General features: G+C 37.2%; 1 protein-coding gene across 4 annotated transcripts in view; it reads left to right on the forward strand.

Annotated features, from left to right (window-relative positions):
- LOC132203028 (transcriptional activator cubitus interruptus) overlaps positions 1-16,985 on the forward strand; it is a 65,403-nt gene that overhangs the window by 27,786 nt on the left and 20,632 nt on the right. For 2 of the 4 annotated variants that reach the window (XM_059630456.1, XM_059630464.1), the window contains exons 3-4: positions 1,216-1,345; positions 9,983-10,021. In XM_059630456.1, the coding sequence (XP_059486439.1) occupies positions 1,216-1,345; positions 9,983-10,021 (169 nt within the window). Of the gene's footprint in view, positions 1-1,215; positions 1,346-8,351; positions 8,423-9,982; positions 10,022-16,985 lie in introns of those variants that run through there. The other 2 variants (XM_059630472.1, XM_059630490.1) reach the window with 2 other exon arrangements.

The following is a 16,985-nucleotide window of genomic DNA, read 5'->3' on the forward strand; positions in this document are numbered from 1 at the left end:
CGCTACCTATAGAGAGCTTCCGATGACACAAAGACTTCGCACTCCGCACATGTCACAGAGAGCCTCTGTTTTTCTTAAATTCACCGTTCTTATAAATCTTATAATTAATATTGAAATAATCAATTAATTCAAATAAAATTCTTAATATTGCAATTATATGATAATAATGAGCCATCTCAAAACGAAACTAAAACGATTTAAGCATTATTTATTTGATAAACCATTACATTGATTCATGCATACACGCTATGAAAATAAAAATTTTGTATCATGTAAATCATGTAAATATTATAATAAATTACAATGATTATAATAATATAAAACAAAAAAATGATAATTTAAAATAATTTATTTTAAGCAATAATTAAATTGTTAAAATATAACACAAAATAGAGTTGGAAATCTGAAAGTAGAATAATTGCTTTCTATTTGCCATAAGACTAAAAAAAATTTGGTCTAAAAAAATTTCTAAATTTGCAATCAACCCAAATAATATGTACTTCTAATAACAAAGGATTAAGTAGTCCTGAGACTGATAAAAAAACTTATCTGAAAAAAGACAGACATTAAAATGACGTCAATGACATAGGATTTGATTGTTGTATACAAATTGACGAAAATTAAATGTGTCAGACCCTGCAACAAACAAAATTTGCTCCGAATATCGTGAAACAAATAAAATGAAACTAAGCAAGACTAGAAGTAAATTTATAAAAAAAATTCCATTTCTCAATATTACAAGGCGCCAACTTTAATGTGAAAGTGACCAAATCAAACATTCACTTCCGTCCAAGAATGGATGTGGAATCAAATTAAAATTTCAACAGCGGGTGGTTTCCTACGAAAAATCAGAGTGGCTGCAGGCGGCGTCGAAAAAATTAAAGAAAATCGTCGGCTGATAGAGTCATTAATGGTGGCGGGCCGGCCGGCAGGCCGGTGTTCCCCTCGCGCGCCGAGCCCCCTCACGACCTCCCCACCCGGGGCCGGTGCTAGTTGAGTTGTCAGGCCGGGGGCCGACAGGCGCTCGAACGAATCTTGCTAGCCTCGGCCGAGCGCTCGCAAGAAGTTGGGAGAAATAAATTTTGGTCCGGCGATAGAGGGAGCGCAGCGGCCGCCCTCGCACGGCAACCCTCTCTGGCTGAACTGCGAGTAGTGCTTTGAGGGTAGTGCGCCTGTGAGGACATGTGATGCCTGACCCTGTGTTCATGCCTACAGGACTCCCGCTGCAGTTCCCGTCGGCGTTCGCCGCCTTCCACCAGCCGCTGCCCGTCGACCAGCGAACGCATGAGGGCCGATACGTGTGGGACCCTGCGGCCAGGGTCCACCCTGCAGCCTACCCCCATGGGTGAGTACAACCTTCTTAAGTATTCCTCTCGGTGAAAACCACCCCTCGGAAGAAATCAGTTCACGAGCTGTTTTAATTAATTATGGATTTTAATTTTTTTTTAATTAAACAAAAAATATTGACATTTAATTTATCTCAAATATTTATTCTTAAATAAATGCGTTTTTCTTTAAGTTGTTTCAAAATTGCGTCTACCGTTTTGAGGAGTATAATTTTTTGGATATTTTTAATTAAATATGAAAATTCTCTGTATAATTTTTTCAAATTATTACATTTTTAACTCAAATTAAAACCTAAAGAAACAATTCTTTCTGAAAGGATAGGTATTTGTGTAAATTTAAAAAAAAATCTCATCAGCAGAAATTGGCCTAAGTAATTTGATTGCAATGCATTGAGAATTAATAAATTCTCTTTTACACGACTGAAATAAAAGGAATTTATGGGAATATAAAAGATTTCTTTTTAAGGATTGTGTCTTTAGTGACTAATATTTTAAGCTTTAAAACCTAAAAAATATCTTAAAATGTAAAAAAATCCAATTTGAAAACAATATAAGCTGTAAATTATCAGTTGCTAGAGCGAAAGTTAGGATGGCCTCTCAAGAAACGTTATTCCCCGTTTCTCGAGAAAGACACATTGCTTTTTAAGTTTACTTGACAGTGGAAAAACACGGCTGCTCACCTCACACCCTACGCTCTAATCCGGAAATGTGTTCTGTTCTAATCCCACTAATCTCCCATTCTGGTTTTACTTAAAAAACCAAAAGTAATCCCGGTGCCAGATTGAAAAGTCGCCCCTGCGAAGGATTTACGCAAAACCAACTGTTGCTTCTCGGATTAATCTGTTGAAAACGCGGTCCACGTGCTCTTTTTTTATAATGAAATGAGTCTCGATTTTCCTTCTTTTGTATTTACTTCGGAAGGCTCGGATATTGTGCCAATAAAATTATGAAAGAAAGATCCCCCGCGAGGATAAATATCTATCAATCGCGTGTTTTGTATGCATCCGTCGAGTGCGCAAAGGGTTGAGCGGAAACAAACAGCGTGCGCTCTCTCATGTTTTATTAAGTTTTTTGTCATCGTTCCTTTCTGATATGCAGCAGGCAGCTCATTTATTTCTTATTCTCGCTCATTTTCCCATCAGCTGGAAATAAACAAATTAGACTAGAGTGGCTTTCATATTATTTATATCCGTGCATGCGGAATGAAAGGAAAAGTTCCCTTTTTTTCGAATTTATTTTATGACAAGCTTTGTTCTGCGACGGAAAAAAAATCAAACTTGTGCCGGCACAGAAATGGATCGTTGTAATTGAACAATTGAACTGATCGACGGCAATTATTGGCATGGCGGTTGATCAAATCTGCTGGGGGTCAAATTTTGATTTGCTTGACAAAAGGATTATTATTTGAAAGATCAACAGAAAAAAAAATCCTTTCTGTAAAATTTTATTTCATATGTCAACGGATATTGAAGATTCAAATCAAATAAATATTGCAGTTTTGAGTAAATTTTATATTCAACAAAAATTTTGGAAAGAACAAACTTCTGTAATGAGTGAGAAATTAAATAGCACGTTTCAAATTTGATGAAATTTCACACAATTTTTTTTTTGAAACTGAGGGAAAATTCGAAATTTGTGTGTGGAATGGAAAAAATCCTGCAGACCGACGCTGGGGCCAAAACAAGCCACGGATTTCTTGCTGGTCAGTTGTAGAAAAAATGCTGCCGCGCGTGCTTTTTTTGGGGTCGCGAACACAAAAGTTGCATTATAACCAATTTTACAAGCAAAAGCCCCTGGACGAAGGGACAGGCTGCTGCACTTCTGGAGAGAACAAAATAACAGAGGAGAAGAATTCGGAGGGAAAAATAAATATAAGCTGGCAGAGCAAATGGAGAGATTTTGTGGGAGGGATTTGCCGGTGCAATTGTTGCCGACGCGAGGGGGTGGCTGTCCTTCGGAATGATAGTCAAGTGCTTTGAGCAGGCCTAGTGCAGCATGAGGCGCACTCGGCCGGAATAATGCGCACCCTAATTACCTACCCAGCGGCCCAACAATGACCAGCAGCGCGGCAGGAACCCTTCCTGACAGCTTTCTTCTTCTTCTTCTCTCGATTTTGCGCGCCCATAAATCACTTAAATCATCTCCCCTGAAAAAGAAGAAGTTTCGCTTGTATATCTTTTTGAAATCTTCTTTGCTCAAAACTGTACATGTACCTGCCAAGAACCGATATATGTACATTTTTATGGCGCGCAGACTTGTTTTTCTCCCTGTTGCTGACGTGCCTACCTGCGAAAGGGATGAAAAATAAAATTCGTGACGGACACTGATAGTGGGTCGAGGGGTGAAGAGAAATCTGATAGAAAAAGTAAATCGATTCAAAACTCCAAGCGAATTATTGACAATTTTGGTTGGTTTTTTAAATAAGCTTCTTAACATACAAATTAAATTTTTTCTAGAGGTTCCATGACAAAATAGGAAATTTCCAATTACAAAATGTATATTTTCTGTAAAATTTACACATTTTCCTTCAAAATCCACACATTGGGCTAGGGAGAATTTTTGTTGAAATTTTAAAATTTAATTTTTCCATCTTAAAACTGCATATTATGGCTCCTGCTCATTTGATTCTTTTGGGAGAGTATTATAAAAAACTGACCAAATTAATTTTGCAAATGTAGATTCTTAATAATAATGTATAAATTTTGTATAAAGAAGGCCAAATCATCATCCAAGTTAGTCATAGCAGAAGCTGAAAGCCCGGCCTTGATTAATTTATGTTTGTATGCTGTAGAATTTCCATCTATATTTTTTTTTTATTTGCCTTATTGTTAGTCAAGAAGAGTATAAATTTTTTATGATAATTAATAGAAGTGTCTTTCATAAGTTACGCATTTGGTCATGGAGCTATGTGAATTTAGTCAAGTGAAGTTCTAACTTATTTGTACAGGGCGCTAAAATATATTTATCTTACAAATTTAATCAATTAAATGTATTATTTTATATTTTAATAAAACTTAAATGCTAATTTAAAAGATCCATATTAAAAAATTGTCAGAATAAACATGATAAATTAATATTTAAAGGCGTAAATAAATGTTATAAATAAAAATTAATTATTGTTAAAATATTTTCAAAATTATAATACTTTTTAAAATTTTTACTGTTCTCAATCTCTGTCCTAAACGCAATGAAGAACAATAATAGTTTTTAATACTCTTCACTCCTTCGGGTCATGACATGAGCTGTGCTGGCTTTGTTTGCTATTTTTCACCGTCAGCCACCCCTGCACGTTTTATTTGAATGTATACGATTATTTTGCGCTAATCCACGCACAGCTTGGGTTTTAAAACTAATGCGCGTGGTTTGCGCCGCCCGAAGAGCAGTTGGCAAAAACGAGCGTGTTGGCCGTCGGCCCATCTCAACAGCTTTTTGGCGCCAATTAAAATTCTCGACACCGGCGCGCGGGCCGAGAGGGCGATAATCATTTGCAATTTGCACAGCACCGCCCGCCGGCCCGCCGGCCCGCCACCGCCTCGCTCCTTTTCACTCGAGAGATCGTCAACGCCGAGAAAACGAACATCAGCGCGCGCTATTTTGGCGCAGAGGCAGGCAAGCGAGCAAGGACGCTGAAAGATGGCAAAACGAAGAAAGAATGGATGATGTTGAGCGAAAAGAGTTGAAATGGGTTCATGCGCAGAAACTGAAACTAAAATCCATTCAAAACACCTCAAAAATTAAAAAAAAATCATTTTTTTTAAATAAAAAAATATTGTTTCAAAGTCCATCTTAAACTATCAATTTTCATTAATAGAATTTTGAAATTTATAGTAACAAAATAAATGAAGGTGTAAATAATTTATTTTAATAATTTTAAGGGTAATAATTGTGATTTACGAATAAAAAAAATGGACCGGCGCCTCACGTGATGATTTTGTCTTTTCTGCTCGTCAGGCTCTTCATACTTAATTCCCTCTCCTCTTGTTTCCAACTTGCGCACATCCACATATAATATAAAACAGTTTAGCGAGAGAGAACAAAACGGCAACAATCATCTCAGCGTACGTATAATTAGGCCAGGGAGCAACAACTCAATCTCTTGCCGCCGTCGCTCTCCGTTGTTTTCGTTCGCGTAATTGGCTGAGAGGCGCAATTTGAAAAGCAAACTCGGATGCAGCGCAGCCAAAGCGCGAAATGAATATAATGCACCGGCCGTAATTATCGAAGTGAGGCGTCCGCAGATAATCATAACAATATAACATGCACTCGACACCCAATTATTTACACCTAAACGAAGACGCCATGTGCAGTCTGCGTGGCAACAGAGAGACGCTTTTATTGCACTTGTTAAGCAATAAAACTTTGAATTAAGTGAGCTGTAATGCGACACTTTTAATTACAAAATGTTTACTTAACATTAATAGCTTTTTAATTAATTGCTATTTAATCTAAATTAGCATATTTTTTTGCTTAAAACATTTTTAAACATTATCAATAATTAATAGTAATTTTTTTTATTTTATATTTTGTCAGCAATTTTTCTTTATGTTCTTAAATTTTTTGATATCAAAATTAAAACAAATGTGAAAGCATTACGTTTTTCTAAAACAAACAAAATATAATCTACCTTCAGCATAGGAGTATTTATTCTGAATGAAATATTTAATATTCTTCTGGCATTTTTAGGCCTATTATTGAACCTATTCATCATTAATAATTTGTATAACTTCTTAATATTAAATCAAGGAAAATGGATGTTAAGAAAAAGAGGAAATAATTTTTCGTCCACAGTTTTATAATTGGTAAAAATCATTTGTTCCACCTTTTTCATTTAATTTAACCAACTCTTTAAACTGCACTTTTCCAGATGACTTAATAGCAAGTGATGAATTTTTTATAGAGTCCTTTTTGATAGATCAAAATTAATTATTTATATTTCTCTGTGTTAAGCTTTTGTTTTATCTTGAAAGACGCTGCGTATATTCGAGCTTCTTGTTCTTTGGTAATTCAAAAACCCATTAATCACCAGTGCTGCCAAAGAAATAATCGCGACCATTTTTCACACCAACGGCCCACATCCTCTTTCGCAAGCTGCTCTGAATCGATTCGAGCTGCTGCCGTTTGAAAGTAAATTGTGGAAAAAATATAAATAATGCATTGCGAGAGACTATAGCGGAGAAGGAGGAGTGAATGAAAATGTCTGCTCAGCGGCGGCTGCTCATTATATTGTTTTCATTTCTCATTGTCTTAACGCTTGTTCGGCTCGTCTGCCGCTCCGTTTTAAATATAAATGAAGCAGCGCGTCTTGGCTGCCGAGTCCCCCGCTTTGCTTTTGGCCCGTCTGACTGACACATTAGGACGCTTTGAAGAGGCCCACATGGTGCGGTACACTACATTTTTATTTGCTGCCCTGCTTGCTGCCACAGGATGCTGTAAACCAATATATTTTCGCTGCCGAGTTGAGAAAGATGCTCTTTCTCAGGCCCACGCCACAGAAAAAAAAACACATCAACATCTGCGAAAATGCTCGAGCTGCTTCTTCTTCTTCTTCGTTCGATCCGTTCTTTTTCTCGCGCGAATGTTTCAAACTTATATTTTCAAATCGAACTGCCGCGTGATTAAACAGAGGCAAACAAATAACACGCCAGCACTTTTAATGGCCGTGGATTTTATGCCCGCAGAGAGGACGCGTCGCGCATTATTCATCAGCTGATAAAGGTGGTGGTGTGCGCGTTTGGTGATTTTTCATTTTCGGTCCGGCCCGCTTAAAATTCAGCGGACATCAACGTTTGCCGCGGGGGACATCACTCTGATGTCAGCATATACATGCACATACCTTTTTCGCCCCGGGCCGGGCACTTTTGCAAACTCGCTAGATTTATCACCGCTCAATGAAATTAACAATGGCGATTCAATCAGTTTTTGACACAATGTGGTCAAGCTGAAATTTATTTATTTATTGAGAGGAACCAACGGTCAGTTATTTAATATTTTAAGAAATGTAAATATTGGCAAAACCAGTTTTCTTACTAAAATTCTTCAAAAGTTTTGAAAATCATTTAAATTTCAAAGTTGATAGAGGAAATCTCAAAATGGAATATAAATTTAATAACCAAGTAATAAGTTTTTAGTAAAAATATTTTTTGCTTTAGTTTTCATCAAAAGGACGATAAAATAAAATTTTCATTTATGAATAAATTAATTTCAAATGATACTGTTTGATTTCTCTCTCAAAAGCTTCAATATTGGTTGGATCTGCTAATTAGAAAAAAATCAAAGAAATCCGTGTTAATTTGAATATCGCTGGAACAATTCCCTGGATTGAGACAATCCAACAATTTGGTGCTTGAAATTTAATGAAGTTTTTTTTGTATTGAAATCTTGCCAAATATTTAAGGTAAAATGATTTTTTTTAAATACATTAATTTAAATATCTTTTTCCTTTTTCCTCTCTTGAGTTTTTGTTTTCTTTTTCTTTAGAGATGTTCACAAAAAGAAACGAATTCGGTGGTGTGTCCTCTCGTTAAGCAGCTCGGTCACGCAAAAAGCGTCCGTCTCTGTTTGCTCTCGCGCTGTGTTGATGCTGATTAAAAATTCAGCACCGCGCTGGAATGTCGGGCGAATTTTATCTGCGAGTGGTGCAATAATGAGCCCGTGTTCCATGTGGGAGTACTTACTTTGCCATACGTACGTGTATATAAATAAATTTACGTCGGCTGTGTACCCGCCAAGCAAGTGAGTGTGTGTATTGAGGTGCGAGTATGGTAATCACCTGCACCGAGACACGCTGGCAATTACCCGCAAACAGCCTGCTCTTTTACTCGCCAAATAAAATAAAGAGCAGCAGCCGAGCCGAGTCGCTTTTAATACTAATTAGATGTATCGGCATGCATATTCATCAGCCTGATTGCCCTTCCAATCACAGAATTAACTCCCCTCGTCGCTTGTTTTCTCTGCGCGCGGCCGGTCCGACGCGACGGTCCTGCAGCTTTTTTCATTAAAAGTCGAGGCAGCTCTCGGTAATCAGCACTTCTTGTGCTTCTCTTGCGAAAATCAATCCGGACCACTTATTCCGCCAGGTATATACAATTTTCTTCCTTCGCAAGGGAATTAATTTCAGACTTTTTAATTCTGTGAAGTTTTAATTGCCGTTTGTGACAGCATCCGTGGATATTTCTGCTCTTTTGATCAAACCGGCGGCACAGCAGCAGAGACGACGTGCTTAATGAGTCGCTCGCTATTTCTAAACGCTGTCTAATCGGTTTTCCGGTCACTCAACACAGGGTAAAAATAACCGGTCTGAGCGCTTTCCAAAAACAATCACAAAACAAAAGCAGGACAAATTTAATTTAAGGCTTTTTAAATAAAATTTAATCTAGAATTCTGGAATCAAATATAAAAATTTATAAGAAATTTTCATCCCTGTAACTTGGGAATAAAATTCCGCTTTCTGAAATTGCATCTTTTGAATTTTGAACAAAAACTACATAAAATCAGGACAACCTGAACGTTTTCCCCATTTAATTAAATTGTTTTTGTTTGATAAACAACTGAGATTTGCTGAGAATAGAATTTTTCTTCAATTATAATCTCTTAATGAAGATTTTTAAAAAATGGCATTAAAATTTGACACCAAAACATTATCATATCATCATATTATATCTGTTACTTCATTTCATTCAGATGTTTTTTTTCTTTCTAGTTAAATTTAATAACTTATATTCCATTAAATTTAAGCTACAAAATCACTACAAATTGAAGTATTTTTTTTATTTCAAATATCTCTTGGATATATTTTTTGTTTTTAACTTAAATTGCAATATGCAACAAAAACTGGAGAAGAAAACCACATGCTCGTTGTGTAATCAGAAATAACAAAAACAGACCCTGATGAAATTGGAACTTTCCCTCCCTATATATGCTCTCGAGTTATGAACTTGGATATAGACAACTTGATGCAAGTGAAAAAGTAACTGGGTGCAACTCGATCCTCTGCGGGGCCTGGCGTTGGCCAAAGCACAAACAAAGTGGTCCATTTTGCTCCCACGCCTCTCCGACACTTGACTCGGAGCGGGCGCCAAATTTTGACGCAGAGCAGACCCCGTCCGGCTGACCAAGTCTCTCTTGAGAGTCATCAGCAGTTTTGACGGATTGCGAGCGAAATTCGATCCGGAGTCAAGTGGCTTAGCAGAGAGAGACACTGCAGTCCTGGGTTCGAGTGCGGACGCGTCAGCCCGATGACAGATCATCGTCGGGCACGAACGCATTCATCACCCGCCACCCGCATTTCCCGCGGCATGATAATTAAGACACGTGTAATGCACGTGGAGGCGCAAACACTTCCGGCCCAATTAGCACCTCGCCAGCCGGTCTGCGGTGCAGGGTGTTGAGAGATTAGATTCATCGGGGAGGATGCAAATTTTGATTCACGGAGATAAAACTTAAGATGAAAAGCGTGCTCATTTTTTTCTAATATTTTATTACTTGCGGATGTCGGCACTTGTAAAAAATTGATTAAAATTCTTATCAAACGAGGATATTCAATAAAAAATTAAAAGAATTTAGAAATTGGAAATGTATTAAATTGTCAAAACACTAATTAAAAAAATATATAATATTGCTTTTTAATGTTATTGCAGTTACATTCCAGAAGACCTCTTGAATTTCTGCAATTTAAGGTAAAAAACATTTTTGGCAGTCTTTCTTCTTCTAATAATAATTGGCAATGGAGATAATCAACACAAATCGTTGCCGACTTTTCCTCTCCCAATCATTGATGTTTGACCTGCCCTTTCCCCAGAATGGGCCATAACCAAGCGCAAGCAAATTGCTGCCATTTTTTTCTGTGGTCCAAAGTACCATCACATCATACTGCGTGGTGAGCATTTAAAGATAAGCACAGCTCCCCCTTCGCTTTCTCAGAAAAAGATCGCTCGACATTCTGAAGAAGTCGGAAAAAAATATGAGCCGCTTTCATGCGACACAAAAAATGTAAATCTTGATGGTAATCAGCGGCACGGCGAGGCCATCAGATATAAATACAAAATACCCGGGTATAAAATAAATACATAAATCCGAGCCGATGAGATTGGAGACGTCTCATTTAGACTGTCCCTCGGATAATTTTTACGATATTTCACGGTAAAAAGGAGGCGAGTGTGACTCGGCGTCACTCACTCTCCTTTGCGCGTGAAAACTCATCCATTTATCAGGGGGATGATCACGAACGAACCACCCCCAAGGGTGTCAACTCAAAAGCTTCCAGGAAAAAGAGAGCTATAAAATAAATTTTTTTTTCTCCCCAAAAAGGCAACCTGTGTGAGTTTGCTGCTTTATTACTCTGGGGGTGAGTTTGCTTCTTGTTGCCGCCTTTGTGCGCGGCAAGGGGGTGCTTCCACCCCCTGCGAGCAACAGCTTTATATAATATTTCCTCCAGAAAACGCTGCGCTTACAAATATATATTATCCTCGAGCAGCAGCGGCAGCTCGCAGGGTCAACCTTCCTTAAAAACCCGGAGTCATAAATTATTGCGCTGGTAGCCTTGAGAATGAACCCAGAGAGTTTGGTCGCTCTTTCTTGTCTTGCCTCGCCAGCCAGAGAGCGAAACGACCAGGCAGGCCCAGGCGGCCAAATCTCTCTTTTCACAAAGGGGCTGACAGAGAAATTTCGGCCTGCCCAAATATCATCCCTCTGACCAGCACTCAACAAAAACATGTTCGCTCGCCCGCTGTGGAGAATTCGATGAAATCCCTCTTTTCGAAACCCAACAAAACAAACAAAAATACTTACATTTATGTGAAGGGAAAAAATTGGATAGAAAGTGCGGTTTTTGAACATCCCGTAAATTAGGATAAAAAAATTTCAAATGAAATAAAAAAATTTAAGTGATGGAAATTTTGCTTGAACATTTATGATCTTATCAACTTTTTTTAAATTGCAAAATAATGGTTGATTTTTATTAAAATATCACCAGTTATTTCCAACCCATAATGCAAATTTTGGATGTAATTTCTTACTTAGCTTTAAAATTTAGTCCGTTTTTTTTTTTCAAAAAAATATTTAATGTGCCTGTTTATTCATGGCTTTTATCTCATTTGGATCAAATCGTCAGGGTCAATTTAGTGCCAGCGACTCAGGCAGACCTGTTTGAAACTTTTTAAGAATCCGAGCACATCCCCCGGTCAGCCTCAAACGCACCATTCCCTTTTGATTCCAAATTAGGAGGCGGTTGTTAGAAGTTTGGCGCGGTCGTTATTCCTATGGCCATGCAGACTAGCCGAGAGACAATCGTCGAGCAGCAAGTTGGTCTGCGTGAGTCGCGCGGCGGGAATGAGACGAATAAGTCATCATCGGCTAAATAACAGGCTGCGTTTGGTAATTTAGTCATGAAACATTAAATTTATTATGGAAAAAAAGAGAGGAGACTCTCCGAGAAAACAACATTCTCATCACAGAGAGAGAGACGTGCCTTCTTCTTTTTACTTCTCCACCTCCTCCTTCTCCTCCTCCTGCGAGCAGCATTTATATATATTTTATAATTCTACTCGGAGCAAAGAAGAAGAAGAAGTAATGGTTGTGAGAGAGCATGACCAAAAGGCTATGTCATACTTGAATAGCCCAACTCACATCTCTGTCTGTTGGAGGCGGCGTTGCCGATTTGACCGACTCTGCACCAAAATATTTCTCTGAGAGGAGAGAAGCGAGAGCCGGAGCAAGAGAGAAAGAGAGAGACAGCTCAATAAAGTTATTTTTTATACGGCCGTAACCTCTAAAAGGAGGCGCACCAAATTATATACATTTATGAGAGAAGAGAGAGATGCTGCGTGGAGCCGGGGATATATAATATGGTAGTGTGGTCGTGTTTGTTGTTCGTGCCTGATCACTTTAAATACATTTTCATCAGCAACACCTCTATCTCATAATCGCTTTTTGATACCGCATCCGCTGCTGTGCCTTGATTACATCATTAATCCTCTGTAGACTTGCGCTGGACCTTTTTTTATCAAAATATATATTTATATTCATGGCTGAGCACTCAATATTGGAAAATATTTGCATTGGCAGAAGTTTTAATTATAAGAATAATGTATTATGCTAATTCCAAATTAAAATAAATGAAATTATAAAAAGTAAATAATAACATTAACTAGTACATTTGATTTATTATTTGTTTCTCTGGATTACATTTATTAAATTTTGTATTAATTATGTATTTATATTTTTATCCCATTTGTTGTTTTTTTTTTAATTTTGTAATTAATTTTTGTCATTTATTTATTAAAATTATTAAAAAATATTAAGATCATCAGTGTTATAGCCTTCAATGTTTTTCGCAAGTAGATAAATTAAATTTCTTCTGTCCTTTCTAAAGTGTTGAAGAATAAATAGATTAAAATAATTGTTCACATAAAAAAATTCATGTAACAAATGTAGATCAATGAAAATTAAAAACCATGAAACCATATCAGCCTACATATTATATATACATATATACTTTATGAATTTTTTTTATAATATTCTGAAAACAAAAATCTTTTCTGTTGACTGCAGAATAAATAAGGCAGCTACAAATCGTTAAATAAGGAATTTGTTTGAGCTTAATTTTGTTCGGCAGTATTTTTTGGGGCCGAAATCGGAGAGGGAGGTTGTTTAGGATGGAGTCGCGCGGTTTCAAACTTCTTCTTGGCGTGTGTATGTATCTATCGGGTTTGATCGCACATACTTTGTATGCTAATTTAGAGCTGGAGCGGCAGCACCACTTTTCAGGTATCTAACGGCCAACAGGTATAATGTAGGTGCTGCTTCTTTTATATAAATTCGTGTGTATCCGAACGAACATAGGGAATGCCTCCCAAAAAACTGGCCCGAGTGTGATGGGAATCGAGCCGGAGGTCAAGTGACGTCACTTTGTAAATCAGAAAAGAAACTCGAGCCACCGCTGCCCACGTGCTGTGGTTGTACTATTATTATTATTGTTGTTGTGCCCAGATTATTTCAATATGCACGCCGGTGCCCGGCCTCAATTATCCTTATCTCAATTGCCCGCCCAACAATGCAAAGCAAACATCTCGCCGCGGTAATTACGCCTCGCCGCGGCCATTGTTGCAGCAGCATTTTCAAAGTCTGCCATAACTGTGGAATCACTGAAAAAATTATACAGACGAAATTCACTTCATTCAAACCAGCAAAATTGTTTTAAATTACTCATACTCTGTTATTGTGAGGGAGTAAACAAGTGGAAATTAAAATAAAATAATATTTTAAAATTTAAAGTGTAAATTATATAACACGAAAATTTTATTTTTATTTTTAAAGCGTTGCAAAATTTTAATAAATTTTAGCTATATTTTATTTATAATTATATAATTAATTCTTATTTATTTTAATTTCAAATAATTTTCTGTCTAGTTTTATCTATTATTTAGTTTGTTATTTATGATTTTATACTTTTTTTGTTATTTAATTCTACAGATGATTTAAAGATGAATTGAATTGATTATTATTTGAAAATAAATCTTGTCCGTTTGGGTGTGATTCTTTTGTGAATAAGAAAATTTATAATTCTTCAATAAAAGAAAATGACAATGATTAAAATATAAATCTATAGAAATTAATGATAAAAAATTACCTCTTCCATACTTCTTTTCATTATCTGCACGATCGCAATATTTTTCAGGTTAAATACAATTATTGAATTGACCCTAGTCGATGAAATTTAGAGGCTTCCGTGACTTAAAAATTTCTTTCATTTCTCTCACCTCAATCTGTTATTTTACAAGGGCCAAATTAATTAGCACGGCGCATCCTGCCGTAATAATTATGTTGGCGAGGGCTAAACAAAAGCGGTTGGTGATAGGTGTTGGTTTACAATGGCCAAATTGGGCTGCCGCGGGCGACTCTGGCCGGCCAACGGAATGAATTGCGCCGAAATATGGAGGCACGCAAGCAAATATATAAAACGAGCCATCCAGATGAAACGGGCCGCGGCTGGGGCAAAAACCAATTCGAGATATGAAATTATATCAAGCGCGCAGGAAAGGAAAGAAGAATTCTCTATACCGCTCGCTTTATTATGATGTTAATAATGAATGCTGCCTCTTTCTTTCTCTCTTTTTCGCCAAACAACGCACGATTCCTCCAGCGCAGATGCGGCCAAAATAAGTAGTCTTTGGGCCGTGCGTGATGAAGTTCTGACAAGAATAAAAAATGCGCCTCTTTAAGGATAATATTCCTGCGCCAAACCGAAGAAAATACCAGGATCTAAAACCAACGTAATACAAAACGACCGCCCGACCGACCGACTCTCCTTGAGCCGAGCGAAAAAGTCATTTGGCAAAAGTAATGCTGATTAAGTTGAAAATTCCTCGCTGTTAGAGGTCGATGGTTCTTGAAATTCTTTGGCGTTTTTTTCTTTCTAATTGAACAAAACTTTTAAAACTTAATTTTTTTTAAATTAATTTGGAAACATCAACATTAAAAATAAAACATCTTTATTAAAACTGGTATTAATGTAAATTTTTTTATTTAAAGATTTTATTTTTCATATTTTAGATAATATGACGCATAATTTATATTATTTTAAGTGCATAATCATATTTCTATTTTATATTGTAGTGATATATGTATAAATAACTAAGATGTACAATAATGATGTATAATATGTGATAAACACAAATGAGTCTAAGCAATGCTTGTAAAAAGTGTTATATCAAAAAATAATATCCTATTATGTTGTATTGAAATTAGCTCTATATATTTGAAAAAGAAATTTAAATCCATAAAAATGTAGCTTAACTACTTTTAAAAAAAAATTCTTGTAATACTTGTGTCACGGCTGTGTCAATAGAAAAAAATCAGTCATATTAATTATGCTTTTTACCCAAGCCACAATTTCCATTCATGGTCGCATAAGTAATCAATATTGAGCAAATAATAATCAATTCGGCCCAAGTAAGACCGGAGTTGCTCGCCTGCCTCTGCATTGTTCACAATTGACCCCGAATCCGTTCCGTTTTTTGATCCTCCACCCCATCCCAACCTCTGCACGGACATTCACTGTCCGTACTAATTAATTAAAGAGGGCGTGACGTCACGAGGCCAGGGGTCAACTCAGGAGCAGAGATTGCTTTATTTATTGTCGTGGCCACGACTATTGGCCGCAATTAGCTTGATTAAGAGTAAGAAATATTTCGGTGAGCAATGACCGGTCCGAATTTGAATTGAGATTTGTGAGAGTGCACGTGTCATTGCGAGTTACATTATTATTTACGATCGCAGCTTAATTGATGCATTACTCTTCCTTAAAGCAGAATTGATTTTTCTCTCTCTCTCCCCGGAGTTTATTTTATTTTTTTTATTTAATTTACTCTCCATCTCTTTGTACATTATTGAGCGGAAAAAAGAAAGATGCGATTTTATCTGGCCGATGCCAAGTGGAGAAAGCCGAGGGCATAAATAAATAAATAAAATATTCATTGCTCATTGTTTCGAGTGCATGGGCGTCCGTTCGGTTTAAACACCATATATTTATTTTATATTATTATACGCGGCTGGTCTTTCGTTCCGTACAATGCTTAATACTGATGTCAAAAGACAAAGGTATTTAAGCGGAGCCTGATTTACGGCCGGCCGAGCTCGTTGCCCCAATATGGCCGCGCTCTCTTAATGTTATAATTCGCCGGCCAGCGAAATGCAAATTTGCTCGTGACCGTCGTCCACACCACAGATTGTTTTCGAATTCTTCTCCTGCTGCATTAATGAATTAATCCTTCCTTTTAACTCGTATATAAAGCGCAGGTGCTTGCAGGATTTTCAATAGTCTGTGCTGCGAAAACTCTGGTTCGCGACGCTTGCAAACTATTTTATGGCCGCAATTTTGAATTATTGCCGCTTCGAATGGACCCGGGAAGGCTGAAATTTATTGCCTCGGTTTTGCATATTCATAAATGTATCGCTGCGGGGCTGCAATTCCAACCAGTTGATGGCTTTTTGTCGCTAATGGAGGTGATTTCAATTTGGATCACTTTCTCGTGCCAAGGATTAAAAGCTTCCATGAAAGGTTGAGCCTCAGTGCATTTAAGATTAAAGCTGTGTGACGTCGCAATACTCGGCCGTCATAGTTTTTAATAAAAAATTAAACAGATTAAGAGAGATTAGAGTCTGAATTAATGCAAATTTTTAATCAAAATTAAATTCTTGAAATTAAACTTCAATATTGTTGATTTGCATTATTATTATTAATTTATTTATTTTAATTTGGAAGAATCATTACTTCTCCCGTTTTTTTAGTCTATCAGTATATTTTAGCACAATAAATGCTGCGGTTTGTGCAAACATTTAATCCGTAACCCCCGTTCTGGCCACATGAATTACGAATTAATTAGTCGGCAGGTGCGACCAGCGAGCGGGCCGAATTACACGGTGTGGTCTGAGGTTAGTAGTTTGCGGCCGCGCTCTCGGGCTTGACAGGCGCAACACTAATCCCTGTGTCCTCGGCTACTTAAATCCTCCACTAATTCCTGCAGATTACTCGTGCGTGTCACCTGATCGAGATTTGATCCGCGCCAGAAGAAGCGCTCCCGCGCGCCCCCGAGAAACGAGATCTAGAGCTAAAGCGCAGGATGACGCAATAATAATTGTGCT

This window comes from Neocloeon triangulifer, unplaced genomic scaffold (genome assembly GCF_031216515.1).
Source record: "Neocloeon triangulifer isolate White Clay Creek 2 clone unplaced genomic scaffold, ASM3121651v1 ptg000002l, whole genome shotgun sequence".
Classification (NCBI taxonomy): domain Eukaryota; kingdom Metazoa; phylum Arthropoda; class Insecta; order Ephemeroptera; family Baetidae; genus Neocloeon; species Neocloeon triangulifer.